Source organism: Mustela putorius, unplaced genomic scaffold, assembly GCF_011764305.1.
Source record: "Mustela putorius furo isolate JIRA1106 unplaced genomic scaffold, ASM1176430v1.1 tig00003972_pilon_pilon_pilon, whole genome shotgun sequence".
Lineage (NCBI taxonomy): Eukaryota > Metazoa > Chordata > Mammalia > Carnivora > Mustelidae > Mustela > Mustela putorius.
Genome location: NW_025422115.1, coordinates 26172677 through 26200450, shown reverse-complemented (window position 1 = coordinate 26200450; position 27774 = coordinate 26172677). Strand labels below are relative to the sequence as shown.

Genomic DNA, 27774 nt, shown 5'->3' with positions numbered 1-27774 from the left:
GATACAGTGTCCGTGACTTTATTAGGCAGCTGGTCATCCGATTAAAAGCAGGTCCACTGCCCACACACTGGTCCTGCAGAGGAGGCGGGGGCGCACAGCCCCCCAGCTTCCTGTCCTGGGCTCGGGACGCAGCGGCAGAGCTCCGGGTGCTCCACCACCAGCCCACAGGCCCGGGAGGTGAGCCAACCCGCCGCAGGCCCTGGGTGGGGTCTTCAGGGCATCTAGGTGAGTGCAGACCCTGTGGAGAGGCCCACGTCCACAGGGCTGTCAGCCGGCCCCGGGGTCTCCACACTCACTGGGGCTCTGGCCAGAAGACCTGCGTGATGCTCTGCTTCCGGGCGGGGGCGTGACAGGCCGGGCATGTTCTAGAAGCCTGTGGAGACACAGGAGTGCTGCCCAGACCCCGCTACCCAGACTGCCCCCCGACACTCCGGGCGACCAGGATGGGGACAGCTGTTGGATGTGTCCCCAGGGCCCCACTGCCAACCTGGAGGAGCTGACGCCAGCAGGCCCGGCAGCGGTGGAAGTTGCAGGAGGGGCACTGGAAGGGGACCGTGTCCTCCGCCCCGCAGCCAGGGCAGGCCAGGCCTGCAACAAGGGGCCGGCGTGAGCGCCCGCGGCTTGTCCGCCCCGCCCCACCCCCGCCCCCGCAGCCAGCATTCCCGGAGGCCCCTCCTGAGACCTACCGCACTTGGATGGGGCGGGCCTGTGGGGGGTGCTGGGGGGCTGGCTGGGCGTGAAGGAGGCGGAAATCTTGCTCTGGGCCGTCCCACGCTTCTCGCACTGAGGGGCGCCTGGGGACAGAGGAGCCAGACTGACTTCGGTTCGGCCTGACGGGCTGAGTGGGGCTGGGGACGCTTACCTGGCTTGGAAGCACTGAGGGCGAGGCTGGGAGGCACACTGGGGCTCCCCTCCTGGGGGCCTGGCACCCCAGCACCTGTGCTCGGGGCAGCCGGGCCCATCAGGTCTGCGCACGTCTGCCGGAAGCGGTGCTTGTGGTGGGGTCTGAGGAACATGCCGAACCCTGCATGGGGAGGGGGTCAGGGTCAGCCCTGCCCCACTTCCCTCCCCCGCCTCCTCCCGCCAAGGTCCCTCCGGGGCCACTTGCTCTGCAACAGGGGCAAGTCCTCAGGCCTGGACGTTGTGAGTGCGGCCACCACAGCCACCACCTTCTCAAAGTCACTGTCCTGTTTGTACGTGGTCAGTGCCGCCAGGAGCTGGCTGCAGCCTGCGGACCCCAGGGCCTTCCGGACATCTGCCAAGTAGGCGCTCACAGCAGGCTGGCCTTGCTTCTCTGCCCTGGGGGCTCTAGGCCCCTCCTCTGGACAGCTGCTGGGGTCTCCTGGTGAGGAGGTAACAGGTCTCAGACCACGCCAGGGGTCTGGGGGCCCAGAGAGCTCCATGGGCATTCTGGGAACTGCTGCAGAACCAGTATGCCCCCCCACAACCAGGGTCTTCGGTTCTGGTTCAGGGACTGGTACCTGCGGGAGCTGGCCTGGGGACCAGGTGGGGCCTGCCTTGGTTCAGGTGCTGTCCGGGGTCCAGCTGCCCCGCTGCACCCCGAGCCAGGGTCAGCCTGGAGTCACACTCCTTCCCTCCTGAAGACACACAGACACACAAGGAGCCATGCGGCTGGTCCCCGAGGGTCTGCGGTGCTTCCCTGGGAGAAGGCAGGGCTGTCCAAGGGAAGACTGAGACCCACGATCGTCCTCAGACCACAGAAGCGGGACCCAGACCAGAGCCAACTGCTGGTAGGGGACCGGCAGAGACACCCCCCAGTGGACTGAGACCAGAAAGGACACAGGTGACTCTCAGACTGGACGGTCCCCTCCTGGGGGCCAAGCCAGGTCCCCAAGACACCCGTCCTCGAGAAAGTTCCTGCTCAGGATTCAGCCGCTGAATGGGGACAGGAGCCCCCAGGCTCTAGAGGTGCCGGGCCCAGCGGGCTGTGAGACTCGCAACGGGCTGGGCCTGGGCCGCACATACCGGGGCGGGGGAGACCCAGGAGCAGTTGCCCGCCCTGCTCTCGGGGGATGGGTTTGAGGGCCCGGCTCACCGCTGGGGGTCTGCGCCGCCGGGGCCCCCGGCCTCTGAGGAAGGCTGAGCTCAGGCAGTGAGCTACAGCCGCGGCCCGTCCGCTGGAGGCACAGCTCCTCAAATCGCTGCTTGTGGTGCGGCCGCACGAACTGGTAGAAGCCTGTGTGGGGAGGGGCGTTGGGCCTGCGGGCTCCACCGTGCTGAGCTGGGGGGTCTGGGATCACCGGCCACCTGGCCCCACCTTCTCTAGGCAGCAGGGACCACCGCAGACCCTGGTGCCCACCCCCGCCCCCGCAACAGCTGCGGTGCTGCCCCCCAGGGCACCTTGCAGCAGGCTGTGCTTCTCGGGGTCGTCAGCAAGGAGCGGGCTGAGGCAGGCCAGCAAGGCCTCCAGGTCATCAGAGCTCTTGTAGTCCCGCAGGGCCCCGGTGAAGGTGTGGAAGCCGGCCGGGCTCAGTGCCTGCTTCATGGCCACCATGAACAGCTTGGCTCTGCCCGTCTGCGCACCGGCGGCCGGGCCCTCCTGCCGGACACAGCACAGACGGCCCATCAGGCGGGGCTGAGGTGCTTCGCCGAGGGGCCGCCACCAGCACAAAGACCGACGGCGGAGAAGGGTGCCCTAGTTCCGCGGCCCGGCTGGGAGGCCAGGGGTCACGGCGGCTTCTGCTGAACACAGCCACAGCCCTCAGGGAGCAGCAGAGGCCAAGTGTGGACCTGCCCCCGCCAGGCCAGGGCCTCCCGCTCCTCGGCCAAGCCCCCCTGCGCCTACGCGGCAGACGGCCCCGGCTCGGGGGCAGCCAGCTCACAGAAAGGGGCACTCGGTGACTACGGGGCCTTCACACATCCCTGAGCCGCCTCTGTGCGGCACATCTCGGGCCCTGACGTGGGACCCTCAGCAAGGAAGCCCGGAAAACAAGGAGGAGGGGTCCAGGCCCGATGCCAAGGCTCCTGGCACCCTGCCCACTTCCCGACAGGAGCAGTGCCCCTCCCGGCCCTGCCCAGTTCTTCCCAGAAGCCAAGGAACATGGACAAAGCAAGTGGTGCATGGGGCTTTCCAGAGCTTTCCCGGCTCGGACTAACTCACCGGCCCTTTCAGTGCTTTCCTCAGAGGCTGGCTGGGAAGCAGACCCTCCCCACGGCGGGGCATGTCAGCACCCACCCGTGAGCACTGATGGCGGGGGAGCTGGCCCGGCTGCAGGCCCCACACCAAACCGGCCTAAGGGCCAGGGCCTGACCTCTGTGCTGGACGCAGGCATACCACCCAAAAAGCACTCTCCCGGAAAAGCAACAGCAAATGCAAGGCCTGAAGCTGAGCACAAGCGTGTGGGCCTCAAAAGCACGGGGAGCCCCCGCAGCTCGGGGACACGCCGTGGCGCCCGGCCACGTGAAGGAGGTCAGACAGGGCAGTGCTACTCGGCTGGGCACAGGCTGCTGCTGACAGCTCCAGGGGCTCGGAAGCGCTCCCTAGGCAAACCGAGTGAAAGACGGGCTTGGGGCCTGGGCGGTGGGGCCCTGGCATGGAGCCGCCCAGATGCCGGGAGCAGCAGGAGACCCCCCCGGCCTGGGCACCGCCGGGACAGGCTCAGCCGGAAGAGAGGAGGCCGGCGAGATGCTCGTCTGCAAGTTCCAGCCAGAGGCGGGGGCGGTGCAGGCCTTGGGGAGCCAAGGGCACGGGGCCTCGCTGTGCCCCGGGAAGGTAGCAAGGAGCCCCCCGCCACACGCCCCAGGGCCGGTGTGGGGACCAGGCAGCCTGTGGCTCCCGCCCCCCACCCCGTCCCACATGTGTGCCACTGGCTCCTGTACCTGGCGGCCACCGACCACCCTGATCTTCCTCCTTCCTGCTCTCTGTTCCTGCGCAGGCCTCTTCGTGCGGGGGACGCACCCAGCGGAGAGGTCTCGTGCCTGAGGGTGACATACTGTGGTCCCAGCCATGCCCTCCGAGCCCCCAGAGCCCCCCGGGACACTGCAGGGGCCCACAGCTGGGGAGAAGGGTCCTCTCCTGAGTCGGCACCACTAGCCCCCCTCGCGGGGCTGGGGCTCAGGCTCAGGCGTCGGCGGTGACAAGGGACCAGCACAGGGACTGGCGTGGACGGCAAGGGGGGGGGGCTCCACCTCCTGCTGAGGCTGGGCTCACCCCAGGGCCCAGGAGGCAGGGAGGGGCAGGGAGCTTTAGGTCCAGCCAGAGCGAAGGGTCCGGCTGAGCAGCGGTGTCCCCTGACGGCTCAGGGTCCCAGAAAGGATGGCAGGAGCCGGACAGCGACCGGCCCACATCAAGTCCCGAGGAGCCCACAGGGCCGCATAGGGGAAGCCCCAGCTGACGGCCGGGAGCAGGGCAGGGGCGCGTGGCCAGGAGGTGGCAGAGTTGGGGGGGGTGTGCCCGTCTGGAGTCCCCGCACCTCCTCCTCCCCAGGGGAGGCCTCGTCCGCGGGTCCCCCGGCCCGCTGCTCGCTGCGCTCTAGGGCGGCCAGCAGTCCCACAGGCCTTGGCTGCGTGAGGCCCTGCGCCCGCTCGTACTCCACACATAGGCTGGTCTCGGCGTCCCCCGCGGCCGGCGATCCTGTGCGGGCACAGGCATCAGCAGGAGAGCCCATGGCAGGGGGCGTGGTTCAAGTCAGGTCCTCCCGTCAGGTCCCCCCCTCCCCGCCGGCCGCCAGCAACACTCGGGCTCACCCAGGCACTCTGGTCATTGGGCCCCGAGTGCCACCAGCCCCAGGCCCAGCCCCCCCCCCCATCAGCCAGGCACACACACCTGGGGGTCTCCGCCTCAGGCTGGGGACATGCACGTCCGGACTCTTGGCTTTCCTGGTGGAGAGGGGGCCAGGCGACATGGCCACTGAGACAGCACCTCGTCCCTCATCCAGACTTGGGGCAGCAAGCAGTGGAGCCGGCACAGGCATCTGCACAGTCACGGGGAGGTCAGGGGTCCCTGCAGTCCCTTCCCCTGGGGAGGGCGTGAGCATAGGGCCAGCTGGGCGTTAGGAACTCACCGTTTTCTGAGCAGCACGGAAGAACTGGGCCACGTCCCGAATGATGTGGCCAAAACTGTCATACACCTTGACGTGGGGACGCACCCAGGAAGGCAGCTGGGCTCTGGCGTCCGGCTGGGTGAACCTGGCCGGGGGCGGCTGTCAGCGCCGGAGCTCCACCTGCCACCCCACCCCCCAGCCAGGCCCAGACCCAGCCGCGCAGAGGGAAGGACCAGTGCCCGGTGGGTGCCGTGAGGCTGCAGGGCAGAGGTCCTGTGCGAGCTGGGGAGAGCCACACCTGTGGTCACAGAGGAAGATGGCCCCGTAGTCATGGCGATGCCGGATCACCCGCCCGATGGCCTGATTCACAGCCCTGGACGCCTGCTGTCGGTACCACTCGTGCCCCGAGAGGAGCTGTCGTGGGGGAGGGGACGGCGTTCGGTCACGAGGCCTCCAGTCCCGCCTACCCCCCCCCCCATAAGCCTGTGGCCCCTCACCTGGCCTCCAGGCCCACCAAGGCTCTTCAGCTCGTCGAGGAACTGCATCTTGAGAACAACTCGCGGGTCCGTGCGTGGAGGGTACGGCAGGCCCGTGACGATCACACCTCGGCCGTTCATGTCCGCGAAGTCCAGGCCCTCGCTGGCCTGGGGGGTAGTAGGCACTCTTCCCCCATCTGCCCATGCCCGGAGCCTCAGAGGCACAGGCACCCACAAGTGGGCAGGGAGAGCGAAGCCTCCCACCCTGGGCCAGGCCCTCCGTGGGATTCACAGCCCCCAGGGCCTCTCACAGTCGCGGGACCCCCTGCCAACCTTCCCACCCGCAGCCCGAGAGGGACACTCACTCCCAATGCCAAGAGCCACTGCTTGGGGACTGCCCAGCAAGGGACGAGACGGCTACACCGTCCTGACACATGCTTGCTGGACTTGAGGCCCCGGGGAGAGGGTCAGACCGGCCCATCTCGCAGCCGCCAGGTCCCGCACAGTGAGCTTCCCCCCCAACACAGGCACCCGACGGGCCGGTGAGTGTGGGACCCAGACTCTTGGCAGCCTCACCTTCCCCCGGCACACGGCCAGGAAAGAGGCCCCGCTGGACCCAGGAGCAGCGACTTGTTTGTAGTAGGCGCCCACCACCTGGACGAAGAGACTAGTCAGCTCCTCTGGTTTGCGGGAGCGAGACCCCAGGTCCCACCCCCTGAGATGGAAGGCTGTCCAGCTGGGAGGTGGCCCAGCGGGGTTCCAGCAGCTTCCTCGCGGCACAGGCTCGCAGGCTCACCCAGGGCCTGCTCAGTGCTTCCCAGAAAGCATGGGGGGCCCAGGGCTGGGGGCAAGGGAAGGGGGAGCCTTGCTTCAGGGTCGGCCCCTCAGACACAAGGGCCTGCGGTCATCACCCCCAGGCCCAAACTTCCCGAGAGGAGACAGGTCAGGTGCATGCGAGCCTAGCGCTCGCCAGAGCCGCTGGTCAGGGACAGCGGCCAGCCCAGGGTCGCCACGAAGGGCCGTGGAGCCCCGACTGTGCAGACCTCGGAGAAGCCGCCTTTGCTCCTCGGCTCCACAAACACAGGCTTCAGGGCCTCCAGCTTCCTGGCAAAGTCGTGGGCCTGTGCGAAGAGATGGGGAAAGGGACGCCCGTCGCGCCTGTTGCACCTCAGAGCAGGGCACGTGCCCCAGCCCGGCCAGACCCGTGGCTGCTTGGGGCTCCCCTCCCGCCGCAGGACACACAGAAGGGGGGCGCACCCGCCAGAACTCCAGGCTCTTCTCCATGACGGGGTAGGAAGGAAAGAAGACCAGGAGCCCGTGCGGCACGACGCGGGCGATGTTGCCTGGAAGGGCCGTGGCTCTGCTCAGCCGGAGGGGTGTCCGCAGGGGCTGCCCGTGGCTCCCAACAGGGAGAGCAGGCATGGCAGGGGCCCCAGGCACCCCGGAATGCGGTGGGAGCCAAGACGGGGCTCAGGCTCCCCACGGGCACTCACCTAGCGCCTTACCCAGGGAGGACAAGCACACATCTGAAAACCTGCACAAGAGCCAGGAGCCCACGGTCACAAGGGCCCTGGCGACTGGCCCGCAGCCTGCCCACCTCCTCGTCCACCAGGCCCCCTACCGTTTGTCAAAGGCAGAACTCAGCTGGGCTCCGTCGGGGCCTTTGGGGACAATCCCCACCCAGATCTGCTGTTTGCTGATGACGTGGGGGTTCTCCAGGCACACGGGGAAAGGGCTGGGAGCAGCGGGGCGGCCCCTGTGAGGTCCTGAGCCCCAGGATCCTCAAGCCGAGGCCGGCCTTGGGACCCCCACCCCCACAGGGCCTGGGGCGACCCTTACATCTGCATCTCCAGAGCCAAGGAGGACACGGGGGCCAGCGTGCCGCTGGTGAGGATGACGGAGCGGACGCCCTGGCGGACCAGCTCTTGCATGCTGTGGCCGGGGCTGAAGCACCAGTAGCTCAGAACCTTCCCTGTGGGACAAGCGGGAGGCTGGGCTGGCCACCCTGGGCCCGGCAGCCCGCACACACAGGTCTGAGCAAGGGGGGCCCTGCCTGAGCCTTGAGCTGAGAGCCCCAGGCCTCGTGGGACTGGAAGCAGATCCAGAGTGGGCACCCGGGGGCAGACACTGGCGTCACCTCTAGAAAGGACAACCGCCCCCAGCCCAGACCCGCGCAGAGACGGACACGTGGCTGGGAGCACAAAGTACAGGCCGGTGGCTGCCATCATAGGCCACTGGCCGAAGGACACGAGAAGAAAGCAGAACCCAAACTCCGCTCGCCAAAGAGGCAGCAGGAGCCCACGTTCGCCCGGAGGCAGGCGCCGGCAGTGGCGTCACCATCCACATTCGCTGGGGGCCTGTCTCCTACTGGCTCCCAGCAGGTTCTGGAAGCTTAGGGCATCACAAGAGCACGAGCAGAACGACCTCAAACAGGGGCCTAAAGTCCAGGCTCGCTCACGGGGCAGCAGGAACACGTCCCGTAAAGAACAAACCACTTTCTGGGGCCAGAAAAGCCTTTGCCACCTTCGGGTCGGGATCAGCCCTGTGACAGGGAAGGCTGTGGGGGCCGGGAGCCGGCCCTTCTCTGTGCAAGGCCCGGGGACACGGCCGGCCCGTCCACACTCACGCACATCCTAGCTTCTCGGTAAGGCCAGCAAGGAACCAACTTCCTAAAAACGCCCAGCCCAGGGAGCGGCTATTTCTGAGAATTTACATGTTCTCTGAGCTGCCCAGAACACGGGACGCCACACCCCACTTGGCCTTGGTATCTACACACCCTGCCCATGTCTAAGTCCCATGGAGAGAGAACTCCGATGTAGAGAGAGGCCTCGGGTGCTGGCATGAACCGCTTCCTGTGACCTCACAACTAATGAGTGAGGGGTGCACTGGCCTCCCCGGCTCTCACGGAAGCTACTTCCTGCTCTGAAAGGCCAGGTGACCCGCCAAGGTCACCCTGTGAGCCTCCCTGGTTGGCGCTGGCCTTGCCCATGTTCCCAGCCCTGCTTTTCCTGTGCAAGGGCACGGCTCCAAGAGGGACCGCAGCCGGCAGGTCGGGAAGGGGGGTGGGTGGGGCCAGGGGTTCGGCCTGGAACACAGGCAGGCAGGGCCACCACTGATGAGTGCCAAGGACAGGAGGCACAGCTGGCCTTAGGACCCACTGCCCGGCATGTACTCTGCAAACCCCACTCAAAACACCAAGTTGCGGGGCACCTGGGTGGCTCAGTGGGTTAAGCCTCTGCCTCTGGCTCAGGTCATGATCTCAGGGTCCTGGGATCGAGTCCCGCATCGGGCTCTCTGCTCGGTGGGGAGCCTGCTTCCTCCTCTCTCTCTGCCTGCCTCTCTGCCTGCTTGTGATCTCTGTCTGTCAAATAAATAAATAAAATCTTTAAAAAAACAAAACCAAAAATCTCCCAAGTTGCAATGGGTGCTGAACTCTGCCTGGGGTGGTCAGGACGCTCGCCAGGGCTGGAAGCCATGGGGACAGACACCCTGGCCGAAAGACCAGCTACACCAAAAGCCACAGGATGTCTGGCACAGACCCCACCCTCCTGTGTCACAGCAGCCCCAGCTCGAGGACATGCAGAAGCCAGTACGACCGACAACATGGAGAGAGCGTGATGTGGGGCAAGGCCTGACCTCCCAGGGGGGCCAAGAGAACCGGCACCGCAGGAACCTGGGGGCCAGCAGACACGATCGTGGGGCCCGAACCCGCCCCTCCCGGGCCTGCTGGGTGGGATGACACTCAAGCAGCACACCCGGGGTGACGAGAACGTGCCCAGGCCTCCTGCGGGCAGGCCCCACGTGCGGGGGACTGACCGCAGCCCAGCTCGGCAGACTCCCGGCAGGTGAGTCCAGACAGGCTCTGGGCCATCGGCCCGCACTGAAGTCTTTCTCCAAGGGCCCTGGCAAGGCATGAGCTGGAAGGTCACTCGGAGCAGGTGCACTCAGGGCAGGGGCCTGGAGACCCGCAGCGAGACCTCGGCTGCGCTGAAGCGGAGTGGGGAGTGGGTTCCTTCCTCCCCCCGCAAGGGGCACCATACCTTGCTTTCTGGCTGCTGTGCTGTTCCAGGCATCTGACCGCTGAGCCTTCCTCTGGTGCCCGACATCAGGGTGGATATGTACCTGGAGGGACAGAATGGACAGGGACCCTGAGACCCAGCCCAGGAATCCCACGTCCTGGGGGCAGCCCCCACCTGTAGGATTGAGAACCCCACCCAGAGCTCCCTGCCCGGGAGGCAGCCCCTACCTTGTAGGACTGAGAGACCCCAGGCCCCACCATGGAACCGGGCACGCCCTCAGCGGGGTCTGCAGTGAACACAATCTGGAAAGCGGGTGTGGGGGACAATGTCAGCAGGACACAGCGGAGGCCACCACTCCTGCCAAGTGGTCCCCACACAAAGGAGATGGACGCTCAGGGCGCAGTAACCCCCTGCCCCAGCCCTGAGCGGCCCGCACCCTCCTGGGGCGCCTGTCCGCTCCCCAATCCCTGCAGGTGCCCTCCTCGGCAGCCGGTCCACATGCTCTCATGGGGTGCAGGCGTGGGGCCGTCGGGGGGGCAGGGGAAGGACCTAGTTCACCCCAGAAGTGAAAGGGTAAAAGTGACCCCGAACTCAAGTAACAGGAGCCGTGCCCTCGCCCGGGGCAGCGAGCTGAGAACAAGCCACTGCTGGGGACACGCCGCCTGGGGACACGCCGCCTGGGGAGCAGGCACGAGCCCATCGTGCTCGCTTAGAATCCCCACAGGAGCAGGTGACAGACTTTCAGAACTAAGAAGAAAACCAAGTCAGACAGCAGCCTCGGTGACCAACAAAAAAATCAGGAAGGGGTGCCCCATCCTGCCTGATGCCCGGGCCACGATGGGGCCGTGCCAGGGGCCTGAGGACCACTGGCTTCCTGTTGGAGCCGGCTCAGCAGGGGAGCGGGTCCCACGCCATCCTGCGGCGCCAGTCCTGTCCCTCCCACAGCCTCCAGCCTGCGTCAGCCGCAAACGCCTGTTCTTGGGCTCCCTGGCGACGCGAATGTGGGGACACCCAAGGCTTCAGCTTGGCAGCCCCTTGCGCATTCACCACAGCCCGCTGACCCCCTGAGGTCCCGGGCTGGCCCAAGGCACCCACCTTGCCCCAAAGCCGGCTGTGGGGACTCTCCCCGGCAGGAGGGGACACGGCAGAGTGAGACGCAGGCCCACAGGCAGCACCAGGTGGCCACGGACACTGAGCCATCCGCCAGGCCTGCTAAGAGCAAGGCCTAACGCACGGGGTCAGGGGTGCTCGGCCCCAGCGCGCAAACTGGAGCTCTGGGCAGGGAGGGCCAGGGGCCTAACGGCCAGGAGCTGCAGACGGGGCACGGGGGGCCCAGAGACCTGACAGTCACAAAGGGCCGTGGCTCCGGGCAGCAGCAGTCTGGAGTGCCTGCTGTCCCCTCACAGAAGTGCCCGGAGGACGGCAAGACAAAGCCGGGCCCCTGGGGGACAGGGCCAGCCCTCACCACACTCGAGGGCACGGAGCCCCGGCGCTCAATCACAGCACCGGCAGGGGCTCGGCAGGTCTGCGGGACACACCCCCTGGGCTGTGGGGTCGCCCCCTCCTGACAGCCCCTCCTGGTCTCCAACATCGGGCCGTACAGACAGGGCAGCTGCCATAAACGAGGCCGTGCCTGGACCCGGGGCCCGCCTCCCTCTGGGCCCTCGCAAGGGGGCACCCTGGGAGCCGGGGCCTCCCCGGCCAGGCCCTACAGCACGGGCACAAGTGCCTGGCTGGCAGTCCCTCGCACCACACAGCCCAGGGCCTCCTGTGTCGTGGTTTCACTGCGGACCTCTGGCCACCAAAAAGTTCTCTTCCAAAAGGCCTAGCAAGGCGAGAGAGGGCCCTCAGCCGGGCTGGCAGCCACCCAACCGAGAGACACAGAGCCTGGCTTGTCCACTTGAACCAAGGAAATGGCTCAGCTGGGCCCGAGGACGGCTGGACACAGGTCAGAACACTGGGGGGCAGGAAGCATCCATGTCCACAGACCCTGAGGTGTGTCCTGTCCCTACTGGTTGCCCGGCCAGGAAAAGAGACGGTTTGTACGTGGCAAAAGGGGCTCAGCGAGCCCTGGGGGCCGGTCCCCACCCCGAAGTGGACGGCAGAGGACGTGCTGATCACGCCTGCCAACTTGGAGCGCCGGGCCCGTGGGCCCCACCTGGGTTCGCAGGCACTGCCAACGCACTCATCCCCGAAGTCTGAACGCGTCTCTGCGTGGGCAGGACCAGGGCCCAGATATGGGGTTGGGCGGACAGAGCCTATGCCCTTTCGTTCTCTAACTGGCTCATGCTCGGACTTTCCTCTGAAAAGCTGGTCAAGAAATAACTTGAGGAGGGAGCGCCTGGGTGGCCTCGTTGGTTAAGCGTCTGCCTTCGGCTCAGATAATGATCTTAGAGCCCCAGGACTGAGCCCCGGATCTGGCTCCCTGCTAGGGGGGAGTCTGCTTCTCCCTCTGCCCCTCCCCCTGCTCCTTCTCTCTCTCTCTCTCTCAAGTAAGTAAATAAAATATTAAAAAAGAAAAAACAGGGGCGCCTGGGTGGCTCAGTGGGTTAAAGCCGCTGCCTTCAGCTCAGGTCATGATCCCAGAGTCCTGGGATCGAGCCCCGCATCAGGCTCTCTGCTCAGCGGGGAGCCTGCTTCCTCCTCTCTCTCTGCCTGCCTCTCTGCCTGCTTGTGATCTCTGTCAAATAAATAAATAAAATCTTAAAAAAAAAACAAAAAACCAGAAGAAGTAACTTGAGAGAAAGTGAAGGCAGCCGGCAGGGAGCAGACACTGAGCTGATGGGAACACCAGGGGACTCCGCCAGGCCCTCGGCCCACCTGCCCCGGAGCACCTATCCTGGACAGGACTGACCAGAACAGCCAAGCGTGGCCTCTCCCTCAGGGCCCAGCAGTGTGCCTTCAGGGCCAGAGGAAACACGCGTCAGGGGCCGTCGATTCGAAGCCTAGGTCTTGCCCCGCCAAGACTGAATCAGTAACAGCTCCAGGATGAGAAAGCAGCCCTGAACCCCCGTCAGGAAAAAGACGCTGCATCTTTGCCGCAAGGCCGCTCCTACCTGGATGATGTCCGAGAGCTTCTGCAGGCCCGCTGTGCTGGTCCACGGCCCCGCACCTGTGGGAGCAGCCGCTGGCCATCCCCCACCCCCACCAGGGGAGCCAGACCCCCCCCCCACCTTCAGGACCCACGAGCAAGCTCAGCCTCAACCCCCTGTTAGTGTGGGCCGTGCCCTCGGGGGGTCAGTGGCATGAGAAAAAGAGGCTCTGTGGTCGGGCAGGGCTGGGGCTGCCAGGCCACCCCCAGGGTTGGAGGACAGCAAGGCTGGTCAGAGATGACAACAAGACCCACCCAGCAGAAAGGGGCCCGCGGTGCGGCCTCGGCCTCAAGGTGGAAACAGGAGGGGGAGGGGGACGGTGAGGAGAGAGGCTGGCGGGACCCGTGGCCCACTGGCCGCCACGTCCCTCACCGCTCTTTCTTTAAAGGGGCCGACCAGGAAACAGACAAGCTGCCCGTCCAGCGGCACTGATGCCCGGACATCGCAGTCAGGAAAGGAGCTCCGGAGTGACCTTCTGTGGCAGGCCACGGCCCTAGGCCAAGGCCCGGTGTGGGAGCCAACACAGGGGCAGCTGCAGGGCCGGCTGGGACTCACGTCCTGCCAGGTGCTGGATGATCTGGTCCAGGGAGTCGAGGATGCAGCCTTTCGTCTGAAGCGTTATCTGGGCCTCGGCAAACAGCTCGAAGATGTAGCTGTGGAGGCGAGAGGCTCAGGCAGGGCCCCGGGCTAGGCTCAGGAGCTGCTGACAGCCAGAGGCCTCTGAAGTTCCCTTCCCTCGGACGCCCGAGCGGAGCCCTCTCCCGGCCAAACCCAGAGGTGAGGGAGGCCTGTGCCCTCGGGAGCCCTGAGTATGGAGGAAAAGGCAAGCCCCCAAGGGCAGCTCTGGGAGACAGCATGGGTGTCTGGGCCTCGGTGGCATGGGTGGCGCTGGCCGAGGAGCCTGGCTCATCTGTGAAACAAGTGGGAGCCCTGCGAGGCTCCGAGCACAGCGCAGCAGACGGGCCTGGGAAGGAGGCAGGCAGCAGTGCTCCAGCTCATTCTAGAACATTCCGTGCCTCTAGAACCTGCGCCCGGATCAGAGCTACCACCAACCCCAGGACATGATCCCTTGTCTACCTTCGGGAGACACACCCAACCGCCCTGTGCCCTGGTCAGAGCCCTCCCGGACCACAGAGGCTGCAAGGGGTGGCTGGCGGGGTGGGGGTGGGGGGTGGCCGGGCCAGTGGCCACGCCTGTGTACACAGCACCCCCAAGACTCCCAAGACAACCTAGCGCACAGACAGCAGCCCCTCACGGGCCGCTGAGACCCACCCAGACCTGGGCGTGGGGGCGGGGCCGGCGGACCACAGGGAGAGCCTGGCGCACCCACAGTCCTCTACCTCCCTGGCTTGGTGACGCCGCTGTGGTTCCCAGGCAGCTCAACAGCGTCGATGGCCCCCTCCAGGCGAAGCAAGATCGCTGTGGGGCGAGGTGTCCGTCAGGTGTGCCCCCCCAGCTGTGGCGTCAGGTGTGCCCCCCCGCCAGCTGTGGGGGAGGGGCGGCACTCACTCTTGAGCTTTGCGATGTCTTGCAGCTCCAGGTGCAGCCCTGGGGGAGCAGCAAACACATGGTCAGGCTACTTCCACCCCCTGGGCCCCAAAGAGCAGGAATCGGGCTGGGTTCCTGCCTGTTCCTCCAAGTGGGCGTGGCACAGAGACACCCACGGACAAGCGCACGAGGCTCGGAGATCCGCACAGCCCGCACGGGGGCCAGCAGCAGCAGTGCGAGTGCAGGGACACGCCGTGGGCACGCTCACGTGTGGGGACACACTGCCTGGCCCGGTCCACCGGAGACCCAGCCAACGACTGAGCCAGCAACAAACAAGGACCCCTGTGCCCACATGGTGGATTCTCGAGAGAACACCCCCCAGGAGATGAGACGGGGCTCCCTGGAAATGTGGCTGATGGCCAGGGTGGGACAGGAAGCACGGGGAGGGAGTGGGCAGCCCCCGGCCCCCCTCAGCGCCTGGTGGGGCCACGGGAACGCTAAAGAAGGGACCCCTGAGTTCAGCGATGACGAGGCTTACGGAGGACGGACACCACCGTCTGGGTTTAAACACAAGTACACCGACGACATTAAGAACTACTCTCCTCCTGAGAGGAACAAGTCAGGATTAAATCCAAGCTCCCAAACCAGAACACCGGAAGAATGTCCCGCATCCACCCAGCCTTTCCTGTGACAACCGTGCCACAGAGCAACAGCTGCGGCGAAGAGCGTCTTCATAAAACCGTCCCTCCCAGTAAACGGCGGGACACGGTTGGCGCATCACCGTCTCGCCTTCCCCCAGCACGGAGCCCGACGACATTCCCGCAGACACGGCAAGAACCAGACCCAGCACGCCTCCCAACGGGAAGACACGCCACCCCTCGGCCTGGCCTGTGACGAGAGGCCTCAGGAGAAGCCACGCCGTCCTTGATCTGCCGCCACGGGGGCCCCTCGGCGTGGCCCTGCCGCCGGCCGGCGGTGCAGGGCCATCTCGGGCCCGCCTCGTGCCTCCGTGCGCTGACCACGGGGACGTCTACTCTGAAGCAGCGTCTCTTCCTGACTCTTGCCTCTTTCTGACTGGGTTGTCTTCTCCTCGAGTGGTAAGAGTTTCTGAATATATTTTGGATACAAACCCCTCCCTCATCAGACCCACCAGAAATCCCTGCCGTAGAGGGTGTGAGAACGTGCGTCCGTGTGCTCTCCCCGACCCCAGCACACCCAGGAGAAAAGCAGACACCTCCCAACTAAGGCACACCCCACAGAAGGCTTCACCGCCCACCGTGGAGGGTATCACGAACAGGCGAGGTGCGAGAAACTCCGACCGGCACGGCTGCAGAGGGTGGCTGGCGCCCTGGGGTTTCCGGGGACAGAACTAGGACATCACACCCGGTAGGACCACCACATCCAAGCCAAAATACGCATTCCTCAAACAACTGGAAAAAAACGTTCCATTTCACTTCTGAGAGAAAAGCACATCAAAACCGCACTGAGAGCCGTTTCCATCTGGGAGACTGGCGCGCGTGCAGAAGCCAAGGTCGCACCCTGCTGGCCAGGCCCCCCAGCCGCCACACAGGCCGGCTTCAGCAGCACAGCGGCGCGCTTCCGGCTGCCCCCAGCCCCGAGCCCCAGCATGCACCCGGGGTTGTGTTCGCTCCCAGGTCACTCGGGGAGCCCTGCTGGTCCTCACGGAATGCTGGCAACAACCCAGTGTCCCACAGACGGACCCAGGCAGGGAGGCGGCAGCTGAGGAGAGGGGAGCTTCTGTATGGAGGGGGCTCTGCAGGGCGCATGAGGAATGAACACAGCCAAGTGCAAGCGCACGTACAAGGGACAGCACGGCTCCGTGTGCAGCAGAGAGGAGTAAACTAAATGTGCTCGTGTCCGCTCCTTCTGGGGGGAAACAGAGCCCAGCAAGGACAAACCAGAACCCAGCAAGACGCGTCCCTCCGGTGTCTTGACTTCCAGAACCACGGTCCCATGTCAGACACCCCAGGGCAACCCAACTAATAAAGTCAACAAGAAGCAGCACGGAGTAAGAAATGACCCTAAGATGACCACACGGCTGCAACGGGGGGCCACGGAGGGGCAACCACGGAACCGCAGCACCGTCTTCTGACCGGCACTCAGCCTCAGGCCAGGAAGGCTCCAACACGCAGCTCGGGGAAGCAAGCTTTCCTTCCTCACGGTGGGCATCTGCTCTCCGGAAGACCGCGGAAGCTTCAGGAGCGAACCGACAAATGAGACGACAAGGAATCCTCACTAGCACAGGAAGGACGGAGACACCGAGGAGGCTGGGGAGCGAGCGGGCGCGGGCGCTGCGCCGCTGCAGGCGGGCGGGCCACCCCGTGCTGCGCAGGGCAGCAGCGGGTCCCCGGGCTCCAGGAGCGAGAGGCATCCAGACGTGAAGCCCATCACTGTGTGAACGCCACAGCCATCATTAATTCAGGGAGGAAGTGCCCACGGATGCCACAGGCTGCTTAGGAATTACAAATGGAAGAAGTAACTTCACAGCAGAGAAATCTGGCAGTCATCACTTCACGCGGTGATCAGAGTGGGCGTCGACGCAGGGGCCAAGTCCACACTGAGCAGGGAGCCCGACGCAGGGCTCGACCCCAGCATCCTGGCAGCATGGCCTGAGCTGAAGGCAGCTGCTTAACTGACGGAGCCGCCCGGGTGCCCCTACTTTTCATTTGTATACAGTCTATCCCGACTGGGAAAGTACAGAAAGGTCTTGACAAAATGTTGGATTGGCTGGGTGGCACCTACTTCCTGGTCTGTGAGGCCCCGAGGAAACTCGGGAAGAAGTCCATACTGTCTCCAAACAATGACCTGAAGGGCGGGCCCTGGGAAGACTCGGGCCTCCAGGACCCCCGAGAGCACCTGGCAGCCCGTCTCTCCGTCCCCACTGTGAGCTCACCTGGGTCGGCAGCCGTGCTGAACTCCACGTGGAGCTCGCCCTGCTGGGCTGCCTTGGTCTGCTCCTCCAGAAGCTGGTCTAGGACATCCAGTCCGGAAGCCAAATCATGCGGGGTCAGGTCAAAGGACGCCGTCTCCTCGCACATCTTCTCCTGGGAGTCCGGACACATCCATCAGGCTACGGCCAAACGGGGGCAGGGACTCGGGGACCCAGGAAGCCGTGGTGGGGTAGGGGTACAGGCTACTGGAAGCCCCATCCCACCACACATTTAGAACAGAAATTTCTGGGGGTGCCTGGCTGGGTCCATCAGAAAAGCACGCAACTCTGATCTTGGGGTCATGAGTTTGAGCCCCAAGCTGGCTGTAGAGATTACTAGAAAAAATAAACTTTAAAAAATAAATTTCTGGCTTTTCTCCTAAGTCAGACCCGGCCCACTAGACCCATGGTACCATCCCCCATGATAACAAGTGCCTGGAACCACGTGGAGGCCTGAGGGCGGCTGCTGCCGTCCCGGGACACTAGGCTCCAGAGCACACAAGTGGCCTTCCTCCCCTGTCCTGCTCAAGAGCAGCCGTTCCTGGAAACACAGGGCCCTGAGCAGAGACCACAGCAATGCGGCGGAAGGGCAGAGGGAACAGGGAGGGACCGGCTGTGGTCACCAGTGGGCAAGCGTCAGGTTAGGCGGCCACCGAGGGACAAAGAGAACCAAGCAGGGGCTGTGAGTTCGGGATGGGACGGGCCACAGGGCCGGCCAGCACACCCTGCCCAGACCTTGGACAGAAAGGTCTGCACTGCGCTCTGCAGGGGCGCGGGGGAGGCAGCGGAAAGCCACTGGGCACTCACCACATTGTGAGCTTCATCAAAAATCACAACCGTCCCCTTCAGGTCAATGCCGTGGGCTCGGCGACTCTGCAGCAAGAGGGGAAGGATGCCAGGCTGGGGCCGAAAGGCTCAAGGCCAGCAGGGGACGCCCCCTCAGGCCACGCCCGCCTGGATCTCCCCACCCACTGAGCTGGACGTCAGGTGTCCCTTCTGGCGACACGCAGCCCGAGGGATCGGGCGTGTGACCCCACAGATTGCAGCCACACAGCCACGGGAGGGAGGAGGCCCAAGCAGGGCTTGGGCTGGTGCTGACTTGCGGTGGACCTGGGTGGGGTCAACGCCAGTATTTCTTTACTTCAGCTGCTTTTGAGGTCCAATTCTCCTAAAAATACAGTGTCCGTTTTACATGTGCAGGCGGGTCTGGACAAAGGCAAGCACCGCGCCGTCAGCACGAGGAGAGCAGACCTGCTCACCTCCCGCTGCCCGAGGGCTCTGACCATCCTTGTGAGCGGGGAGCAGCTCTGCCTTTCCTGGGCTGTCCTGGAAACAGAGTCAGGCAGCAGGGCTCGTCCAACGGCCCATGGGCAGTGTGCACGGAGACCCACGTGTGTCGCTGATGTGTGGCCACAGCTCAGCCCTCCTCACGGCTCGTGGCGCTGTTTTTTGGACACCTGCTGCCGATGGATGGGGCTGTTCTTAGTGTGGACCACAGATAGCAAGGCTCTGGCCCTGGCTGCTCCCCTCGGGTGTGCTGTTGGAGCGGCACCCCACCTCACATGGCGAGCAGAGGAGCTCAGCATGGCCCTGCGTCCTCGGTGGACAGTGGCCACCGGCCTCCTTCCGGACACTCTGGTGGGAGCACAAGGCCATCCCCCTGTGGCTTGAACCTGCATTTTCTCCAGACCAGCAGTGCTGCACACTCTCCACACACGGGCTGACTTGGCCGCCGCAGCTACCTTCTTCGGGGATGGCCGGTCGAGTGACAGAGACGCCACCCAGAATCGGGCGCAGTCCACAGTACCAGGAAAACTCTCCCTTGGTGACTCGCTGCCATTTTCTTAATTTTCCCCTCCTCTTAGAAGTCAAGGCTTCCGATCGTGGCGACTCCAACGTGGAGTTCTCTGGGGTCGGCGCGTGGTCTGTGTGAGCGAGACCAGGCCCACCTCCCGGCTCTGTCCTGGAGGAGCTCTGTGCGGCCGGCTCTTCCATCCGGGTTGTGCAGCGTCAGAGAACTGCTGAAATTCATTCTCTTCCAAACAGACATCCGATTCCAGCACCAATTTTTAGAGAAAAAAGTCCCAAACCTTTCCTTTCCCCGCTGAAAATATCTAAGCAAGCTTTCTGAAAACCAACTGCAACCCGTGGGGGCGTGTCTCGGTGGCACTGCCGTGTGACCGTGGCCAGCAGCTTGGTCTGTGCACTGCAGCCCGTCCTGCAGCCCCCACCTCCAGCCTCTGTCGTGGCTACCTTGCTCCCTTCCGCCCTCGGCCATTCCAGGTCCGCCAGATGATCGCATCGTCAGGCCCAGGGCACCATGCTGGGGTGGGGCCGGCCAGGCACCAGTGCGCCCCACGCTCTGCGCAGGGTCCGGACTGCTTTAGAGCCGCCCTCACCGTGCCCACGCTCCGCTTCCTCCTGCTCTCTTCATGGCCTCTAAAGGCTGCCCTTCCTCGGAGACATCCCTGCCCTAGGGCGCCAACCCCAGCCCCGGGCTCTGCTCCTCTCCACTCCCGCCGCTGAGCACCTGCACCGCCCGCACTGGCTAACTGCCCACACCACGGTCGTGCTGGACCAGTAAGGCCCCGGGCGGCGACACGTCGTCCACCCTGCCGTGGCAACACGAAGGCCAAGCCGCCGCACACATGGGGCGTGAGGCCCGCATTTGAGCACGGGGGTTGTGCGAGGATGGGTGGACACGTGCATCTCAAGAGACGGCTGCAAGGGAGGCCCGGACCACACGCTCAGGGCTACCTCACTGGGCCCACCTGGGAAGAGACAAGCCGAGCCGCCAGGACAAGGCCAGGGACTGGCCTCGGATGCAGCCACTGGGCTGCCTCACTCCATCAGCCCGCCCACTCCCAGAGAGCCTGGAATGGCAGCCCCCGGCCCCATGCTGGTGACAGCTGTCCCCAGGGCAGGGAGGGAGGCAGAGGCCTTGCACACACGCCTGCAGCTCTGCAGCTCTCTCTCAGACACTGAACCACTGAGGCTCTGCAGTCCTGCATGAGCCCAGGGACGCCACCCAATACCAACAATCGTCAGCTGCAGGGGCCAAGACCTCACCTTGGCGTCCAACAAGTAGTTGTATGGCATGAAGATGATGTCGGCTTGCTGCTTCAGGTTCCGAGACAGGTAGTACGGGCACAGGCTGCGGAGGGGAGGGAGGCACATGCTAGAGCCACGGGGGAGGTCCAGGCACTCGGAGGGGCTCCTGCTGGGCGGCGGCCAGGCTGCACGCCGCGCCCTCTGACAGGCAAGCAAGAGGAAGGAGCCCCGTGCTGCACGGGGGCTCAGACGGGAGCCGGGGCCTGGGGGCTGCAGAAGGGCTCACTGCGTGACGGTTCACGCCACCAGTTTTCAACCACGGCAGCGGATCACCTGTTAAAGAATCAACATAAACAAAAAACCCCAATCCTATTCCTGGGTAGAGAACACGGCAATCAGAAAGAAAACGCCCAGTCCTGTCTTTGCACAACCCAACGTCCTGAAGCGATTAGATATCGACACAAAAATCGGAAAAGCACGCGGGTTCTGTGGAAACCAGACGAGTGGAGAAGGCTGGCGCCGTGCCCACTGGCCGCTGGAAGCCGAAGCAAGTCCGTCAGGAAGCCGGGGCTGCCCGGCAGCGCTGTGGTCACCTTGGCAGCAGGGACAGCTTCCCTGCTGCCCCGGTATTCAAAACCACTATTTTCACACCAAACCACCATTAATTTTACGATTAGTCAAGGGAGCAAAGCAAAGGAAGTGGCGGGCCCGGCCTTGTCATGGCAGAACCTGTTCCAGAAGGACGGACGGGCGGCTGCTGTCTGGCTGCAGGGGTCTTACCTATGCTTATTCCCACTTCTGACCAGGTCCTCAATGTCCAGGATGGTGGTAGCTAGCTCCCGCTCCAGGCTCTTCTCTGAGGACACAGGCAAGAACAAAGACGCGTCCTCAGGCCCAATGAGTCCCCGCAGACCCCAGAGGAACACCCAGGCAGTGACCCTTCCTCCAGGCAGGACTAGGGCACCCAACCACCTACGGACTCACCAGAGAATTCCTGGTCTAAGACTGTGAGTGACCTTGGAAGGGCCCCAGACCTGAAGTAACCCTCCGGGGGCCCGGCTCTCTACCTCGAGAGGGAGCTGCTGGCCTGAGACCAAGCAGTGACAGGACAGGGGACCCCAGGGGACAAAGGGGGATGTGCAGCCCCTCAGCCAGTCTCTAGATGCCCTCGAGGCTGTGCCTGGAAGCATCTGTCCTATAATTAGGCTTCGGTCTGGCCACAATCAGCTTTCTCTCTTCGCCTCCCCGCAAAGGCCAACAGTGCAGGAAGACAGATCTGAGGCCGGCCGGAGGGAGGTGGGAGCCCCGAAGCAGAGCCCACTCGATGCCTCACAGACCCGTGATGGCCGCCCGAGAGAAGCCCGACTCCCTGCCGGCTGCACCGGGGGCCTGGGCCAGAAAAGAGCTAAGAAGGGCCCCCAAGAACCGCCTGAAGAGCTGCCTTCACCCAGCCCCTCAGGAGCCCACACCCAGGCTGGGAGGCCCAGGGCTCGTCTCCTCGAACACACAGTCCGGAGGCCCAGGACAGCCTCCTGTGGAAACCGGCTCCTGGCTCTTGGCCCCACTGGGGCAGGTCCTGGGCCCCGCCCTTCGCTGCAGAGGCTAGAACACATCTTGGCGGGGACCTTGGTGGTGACCGAACCCAAAATGCCCCCTAGGGACAGCAGGGAGAGAAGAGCTGTGCGCTGAACGGCACAGCCGCAACAGAGGAGCCTGTCTGCAGGCTCTGCAGCAGGACGGCCAAACGCAGCAGCCTTGGGGGGGCGGAGGCTGAAGAGGAGGGCGTGGTGAAGGGGCTGCAGCCAGGCTGACCCCAGCACGCAGATGCTGCAGGCAGCGAGCACGGCCCTTTGCCTGCGCCCCCAGACAGAAGCCAAGGAGAACCGAGCTCCGCACCTTTCTCCTTCCTCCCACAGGTTCCTCTCGGACCCCTTCTGGAGTCGGCTCACTCGCCCCAAGGGTGCGCAGCTGCTGGCGTTGTGGCCAGCATGAGCGGTGGCCCCGCACATCCCATGGCAGGCGGCAGAGGAGGCTAAGATGCAGTAAAGACGCACAGGAGCCAACAGAGCAGGAAGGCTGGGGACCTGGGCATGACCAACGAAGCCTGGAGCCAGCTGCGACAGGGCCCTCACTTTGCCATGCACGGGGCGCGGTAGGGGCAGGGGCTGCAGCCCAGGAGGCCACACACCTGCTCCGGCACTGCCTCCACCTCCACTGTGAGTGGGAAGTGCCCCTCAGTTCCCGCCTCTCCTCCGGACTCCTGACCCTCCCCCCACCCCTGTTCCATCACCCACCGGATACACAGTATAGCTGACAATAGTCCAAGAGCAGGGCAGTGCCGGAGTGGGGCGGCGCGGGGGTGGGGCGGTGGCGCAGGGGTGGGGCGGCGCAGGGGTGAGGCGGTGGCGCAGGGGTGGGGCGGCGCGGGGGTGGGGCTGTGCCTGTGTGGGGTGATGCGGGGAACTGCACTGCAGGTGAGAGCTGGAGAGCAGAGAGCTGAGCCACAGAGAGCTGCTTTAAGGGGATGGAGCAGTTCCCACCAAGCGTTGCTCAAAGGCTCGGGCCGCAGTGACCAGGGTACCAGCAACCCACCCCTTTGCCGAGAATGTGGACAGAGGCAGCTGCAATGGGGCAGAAAGACAGGACTCCACCGAGCACCACAGGTGCGGCCCGAGGCCTATGAGACAGCAGGACCGGGCCAGGAGAGCAGGGGACGGAAGGAGGACAAAGCCAGGGGGGAAACGCCTTGGAGGCTTCCTGACACCCACAAGCCTCACACAAACACAGCAAAGCAGAGCCACTTAGCCAGCAGCCTCCCGGAGCGGGGCACGAGCCACCACCAGGCCACAGCGGTGGGCGGCTGCTCTCGTGCAGGGTCACTGCGGGCCAGGCCCGTCCCCGGTGCTTCCTACGCACTCGTCACTGCTGTGCTGAGGGTTCCCGGTGCCACCGGACCAAACAACACAGCCAGCAAGAAGGCGGTGAGCGGTGAGCTCCGGGGACAGGGCACAGGGTGCCTACTGCTGGGAGGTGAGCGTCCCAGCTTGCTGAGAGCAGACACGGCCCTGGCATGCCGGGCACCCCAAACTCCAGCATTAGGGCCCTGTAAGTGCCCAAGGGCCTCTGTCACTCCTGTGCCAGGATCTGAGTCCCAGCCCTGAGGCAAGGAAGAGGGAACCCCGACCCCACCAAAGCACAACGCCTGAGCCATAGAGCCGGGCTGCGCTAGGAGATGTAGAGACCACAGCCCAGAGAAGCACCCCACGGAGCTTCTGGTTCCAGCGGACCTTCAGACGCGGGGGCAGCCGCGCGATGGAAAAGCAAGACCTGACAGACGTGGAGGCAAGGGGAGCCAGCCCTCCGCTCTGGGCCGAAGGAAGGTGTGCAGCAGGAATCAAGGGCCCTGGGCACCGGTGGCCACACACATCAAGCTACGCCAGGGCCAGCTGTCGTCACAACCCTGGGCCAGTCACTTCAGCCACCTCCAGGGGAGGCGGTCCTCCCGCAGCACCAGAGGCTGGCAGACTGCCCGGACTCAGGGAGACCCACACCCATGCTGTGCCCCATCGCACCCCAAGGACACATGGCAAATCAGTAAAAGGAAAAGCCTACAGAGGGGTCCGGGAGACCAGGCACAGCGTCCAGAACCCCCTCCCGGCTATCTGCCCCGGAACGAGCTGAGACCCCGTGTGAAATGCTGTCTCCCGGAAAGCTCGCCAGAGGCCCGGCACCCAGGGCGTCTGCTGGGGCCGGTCATGTGGGCACCCCTGGCTGGCGGGGGCCCAAATCCCAGACTCCCGGCGGGGAGGAGCTGCTCAGCATCAACCCCGCTGTTGGCACCGACAGTTTAGGCCCGGAGAGCCCCACCTCTCAGGACAGAGAATCCCTGAAATCCACGCTCCCAGACAGCGGCGAGGCTAGCCTGGCCAGCAGGCCCCTCTGAGACAGCAGCCTTCCCTGCCCTGGCCTTCCTGCACACGATCCAGCACGGGTCCACGGTCCGGAGACGGTGCCCAGCACCACCCCGCCTCACCCCCTCACCTCGCTGAACCAATGGGGCCAGTCTGGAGCCCCAAAGCGGAGAGCCAGCAGGCCACAAGGCCCAGGAGGCAGCACACGCTCTAAGCCCACCCGGCTCCTGGAGTGGCTTCCCTGGACCCCTTACCTTCTACGTTGTTGTAGAAATGACAGGAACGACTTGCTACCTTCTTTCGGCACAAGTGAATCTGGGACATAAAGGGTGCGGGTGTGGGGCGGTGCGGGTGTGGGGCAGCCCCAGCTAGCACAATGGTCAAGGAAGGGCAGAGTGCTGGGCCAGCCAGGGGACACGCCAGGGACTGTGCCCTGCTCCAGCCCCCACCAGCTCTTCACCGGGCCCTCCCCAGGGGGCAGAGGCAAGGGCTCTGAAAGAACCAGAGAGAACGGCACGCGCCCCCAAAACCCACCTGCATGTGGCTGCTCTCCTGCTTCTTCACCTCAGGGTGGATGCACAGCTGCTCCCGGGAGCCCAGCACGCATACCCTAGGCCTGGCAGAAGACAGATGATGGGGTCCGAGGACCAGGGAGCAAGAGCCCCGGTGCCATCTAGAGCATGAACATGGCTGTGCGGGGAGACGGGGCTCACACCTGCACCAGGTAGCCAGAGGGAGGGGCCACGGCCACAGCGGGCCCCAGGCTTGGGAGGCACTTTCTCCACTGCATGGCCCTGCCTGAGCCAGGAGACGGGGTGGGGGAAACAGGCAGATCGGAGGAGACCCCGCTGACTCCGTGCCCCCCATACAGGAGGCAGGCGCAGGACCCCAGGACTCCTACAGCTCTGCCGGGCTCCAGGACGAGGCAGCGCCTCCTGTCCCCTCACACGCCCGCACGGGGACCCACACCCACAGGTGACACCACATCGCCTTCTAGGGGCTTGGGGCGCTAAGCCGAGGTCGGTGCACCAGAAGGGAGGGCTTTCTCCGGAGCGCGGGCAGCACAGACAGCCTGACCTCACGCGGTGCGGCGGGCTGCAGCGGAGCGCGGGGGGCTCTGCGGTCCAGAGGGGACTCCAGGCAGAACGCCACCATCACATCAGCTCGTCAAGACCAGCCCCCCGTAAGTCAGAGGCAGGGGCGAGCGGCGCCTGACCCACCGGTAGGACGTGTGCCGAAGCTCGCCGATGGCCTGAGTGAGCTGCGAGTGGGTCCTGGAAGCGTAAACGATCTTCGGGAGGTCCGCGTAGCAAGCTGCCCGGACACAAGGAAGCAGCGCAGGTCAGGGCCCCACGGGATGACACTCTGGTGTGCCGTGGACCCGGGGGCACTCGGCTCACTCAGCCCGGTGCGGGGAGCGAGCTCAGGGGCTTTCTGCGGAGTTCTAGTTTGGCCACAGGGCTCTGCCCCCAGGCTCGCAGCCCCCGCTGAGGGAGAATGTCGCGGCTACCACGCCCCTCGCCGAGCTCCGCACCAGAGCCTCACCAGCCCTCTCTATTCCTTTGCTGCCTCTCTGCGGGGACCCAGAGGGGCTGAAGGGAGCCTCACCTGGGGTGTCCCCGTCTGAAGCGGCAGCCCCCCAGGACGACAAGGTGTGATCAAGGAAGAGCTCCCCGGGTGCCCTCTCAGCAATCCTGCGGGCCGAAACGGCGTCGCGGAGGTGCTCCCGCCAGGCCAGCACGCTGCAGAGCAGGCACAGCGTCTTCCCCGTGCCGGTGGGGCTCTCCAGGATGCCGTTGACTTTCTGAATGGGGGCGGCAACGAGGTCACGGAAAAGCAGGGAGCAGCACTGCAGACCGCACGGCCCGCCGAGACCAGGCCGGCAGCCCGGCAGCGGGACCGCTCTGCTCCGGCGGAGCCCACCCGACGCGGCAAAAGGCCTGCGGAACGGCCGGCAACGTGACACACGTCCACTGTCCCCCGAAAGCCAGCGGCTATGGGCTAATTCCGCACCGAACGATGTGCACGGCATTACTCGGGACTCAACAGTGTTTCTCAGCCTAACGTACGGCGCGCTGACCCGTTAGGCGGCTGCCGACACGGTGCTGTTCTGTAACTTTGGACACAAAGTTCTGCCGAGCGGAACCTGATGACCTACGTACACCTCACGCGGGAGCCTGAGCAACAAGCCCGGGGAGACACAGGGCGAGGCGGCCAGACTGTGCTGCCGGCTCCCGGGAACGGGCACCGGGCTCCTCCCCGCAGGAGTCCAGTCTGCGCGCACACAGCCGCCGGGAGCCGCTGCAGAGTCTGCCCGCGGGCGCTGGGAGCTCGAGACGACACGTCAGGGCACGAGACGACACGCTACGGAAGCCACGGACAGCTACCTGCACTCCTGCCTTCCGGCACATTCCTGAGCTTTACAGACCTCCAAAATGAGGATTAGGCACCGGCTAGCCCTCCACGTGCAAACACGACTTCCGGACCCTCAAACGCTGGCTGCCCCCCACACTCGGCCTCGGCTCAAACGCCACCTCCTCAGAGAGACCTCAAGGTGCTCCCGGCCTACGGCCCCCAACTCTCCTTCAGCGCAACAGCTGTTCTACTTGTCTGTCATCTCCCCTAGAACGCCGGCGCCATTTGTGACCCGTCCTGTGTCCGGAAGGAGGCCTGTGACCCCACGGGGCTCAGCAGGAGGGAGCGGAAGGCGGACGGTGGTCCCGTGAGGACCCGTCCCAGGGCACGCGCGCGCCGACGGCCGCGTACCTTCTGCAGACACTCCAGGACCCTGCTCATGTACTCCTCCTGGCACGGGTACGGCTGGAAAGGGAAGTCCACGGTCACACCCCTCAGGGCTATCTTGGGCATGCCGGCCTGCTCGCAGGAGGGCCCAGAGGCTGGCGGGCACACGGGCTGTGTGAGTGTGGGAGACCAACTCTCCTCCGGACGTCTGGGAGCCTCAGCCACTGCAGGTCGGCGAGGCCAGCCCGCGGCGCTGCGACAGGCCACTGTCCCCAGGAAGCCCTATGGCACAGATGGGGACAAGCCTGTGGGCAGCCTCTCCCGAGTCCCGGCCACGCCACCAGCCGCGCAGTCCCCCGCGCACGAGCAGGGCACGCCTGCGACACCCTAAGCTGAGGAGTCTGGGGGCAGGAAGACCTGCAGGTGGGCCCTGCCGAGCTCTCGGGCCCGAAGCGGCTCCTTCCCGCGCGAGGCGAGGCGTGCCCGGCCCCACGCGCTCTGCGGGCAGCAGTTCGCTTACCTGCAGCAGAGCGTCCGCAGGTCGGATCCCCGGCCTGGCGCGCCCTGGGCACCGGGGCCGGCGGACCGTTCACCCCAACACTGACGGCCCCTCCACCCCACTCGGCCGGACCCCCGCCCCCCGCTCGACCCGGACCCCCCGGATCCCTGCCCCGCTGGGAGATCCCCCCGCCCCCCGCCGGGACCCCCCGCCCGCAGACCCCCCGCCCGGAGACCCGCTCGGCGCAGCGCGGGGCCCCGCCCACGGGCCCTGGAAAACCACCGGCCCCAGAATGCAGCGCGGCAGAGAGACCGGCGCGCGGGCCCGAGGCGGCGCGGGGCCTGCCGGGAGCTGCAGTCCGGGGAGGCGCGCGCGGGCGAAAGAGCCGGTTCCGGAGTCTCTGCGCCTCACGACTCACTTCTCTCCGCGGACGGCCCTCCGCTGCCGGGGCCGCCCGGGGACGGTCCGCAGTTCAGCCGAGGCCGCCGCGTCCCCGTGGCCGCCAGCCAGCTCGGACTGGTCGGGCTAAGACGGGCCGTCGTC

At 65.4% G+C, this 27774-nt stretch overlaps 1 protein-coding gene across 5 annotated transcripts; it reads right to left on the bottom strand.

Moving 5' to 3' along the window:
* Positions 1 to 2: 2 nt before the first annotated feature.
* On the bottom strand, positions 3 to 27774 carry RTEL1 (regulator of telomere elongation helicase 1). Of its 5 annotated transcripts, none has more exons than XM_045070666.1 (36): positions 27650 to 27774; positions 26757 to 27014; positions 25599 to 25794; positions 25211 to 25304; positions 24525 to 24606; positions 24245 to 24305; positions 20860 to 20935; positions 20098 to 20182; positions 17836 to 17901; positions 16993 to 17143; positions 14100 to 14138; positions 13931 to 14009; positions 13146 to 13243; positions 12555 to 12610; positions 9726 to 9800; positions 9520 to 9601; positions 7319 to 7451; positions 7101 to 7214; positions 6973 to 7013; positions 6737 to 6822; positions 6523 to 6600; positions 6056 to 6133; positions 5501 to 5647; positions 5302 to 5417; positions 5025 to 5148; positions 4787 to 4934; positions 4434 to 4594; positions 3841 to 3939; positions 2362 to 2560; positions 2057 to 2197; positions 1482 to 1598; positions 1109 to 1342; positions 863 to 1024; positions 687 to 794; positions 488 to 588; positions 3 to 373 (listed from the first exon to the last, which is right to left on the bottom strand). In XM_045070666.1, exons 2-36 carry the CDS (start codon positions 26856 to 26858, stop codon positions 293 to 295), a joined length of 3810 nt encoding a protein of 1269 aa, XP_044926601.1. In that variant the 5' UTR covers positions 26859 to 27014; positions 27650 to 27774; the 3' UTR covers positions 3 to 292. The 5 variants fall into 5 exon arrangements, with proteins under 5 accessions (XP_044926601.1, XP_044926603.1, XP_004760102.1 ...); XM_045070668.1 differs by having other exon boundaries at positions 26757 to 26810; positions 27650 to 27768; XM_004760045.3 differs by lacking the exon at positions 27650 to 27774 and adding an exon at positions 27253 to 27505.

Coding starts and splice junctions, on each gene's coding strand:
- RTEL1 (XM_045070666.1), bottom strand. CDS start 26,858: ATGCCCAAGATAGCCCTGAGGGGTGTGACCGTGGACTTCCCTTTCCAG. Junction 17,902..20,097: donor ACTACTTGTTGGACGCCAAG/GTGAGGTCTTGG, acceptor CTCTTGCTGCAG/AGTCGCCGAGCCCACGGCAT. Junction 7,215..7,318: donor TTGGCTCTGGAGATGCAGAT/GTAAGGGTCGCC, acceptor CGCTGCTCCCAG/CCCTTTCCCCGTGTGCCTGG.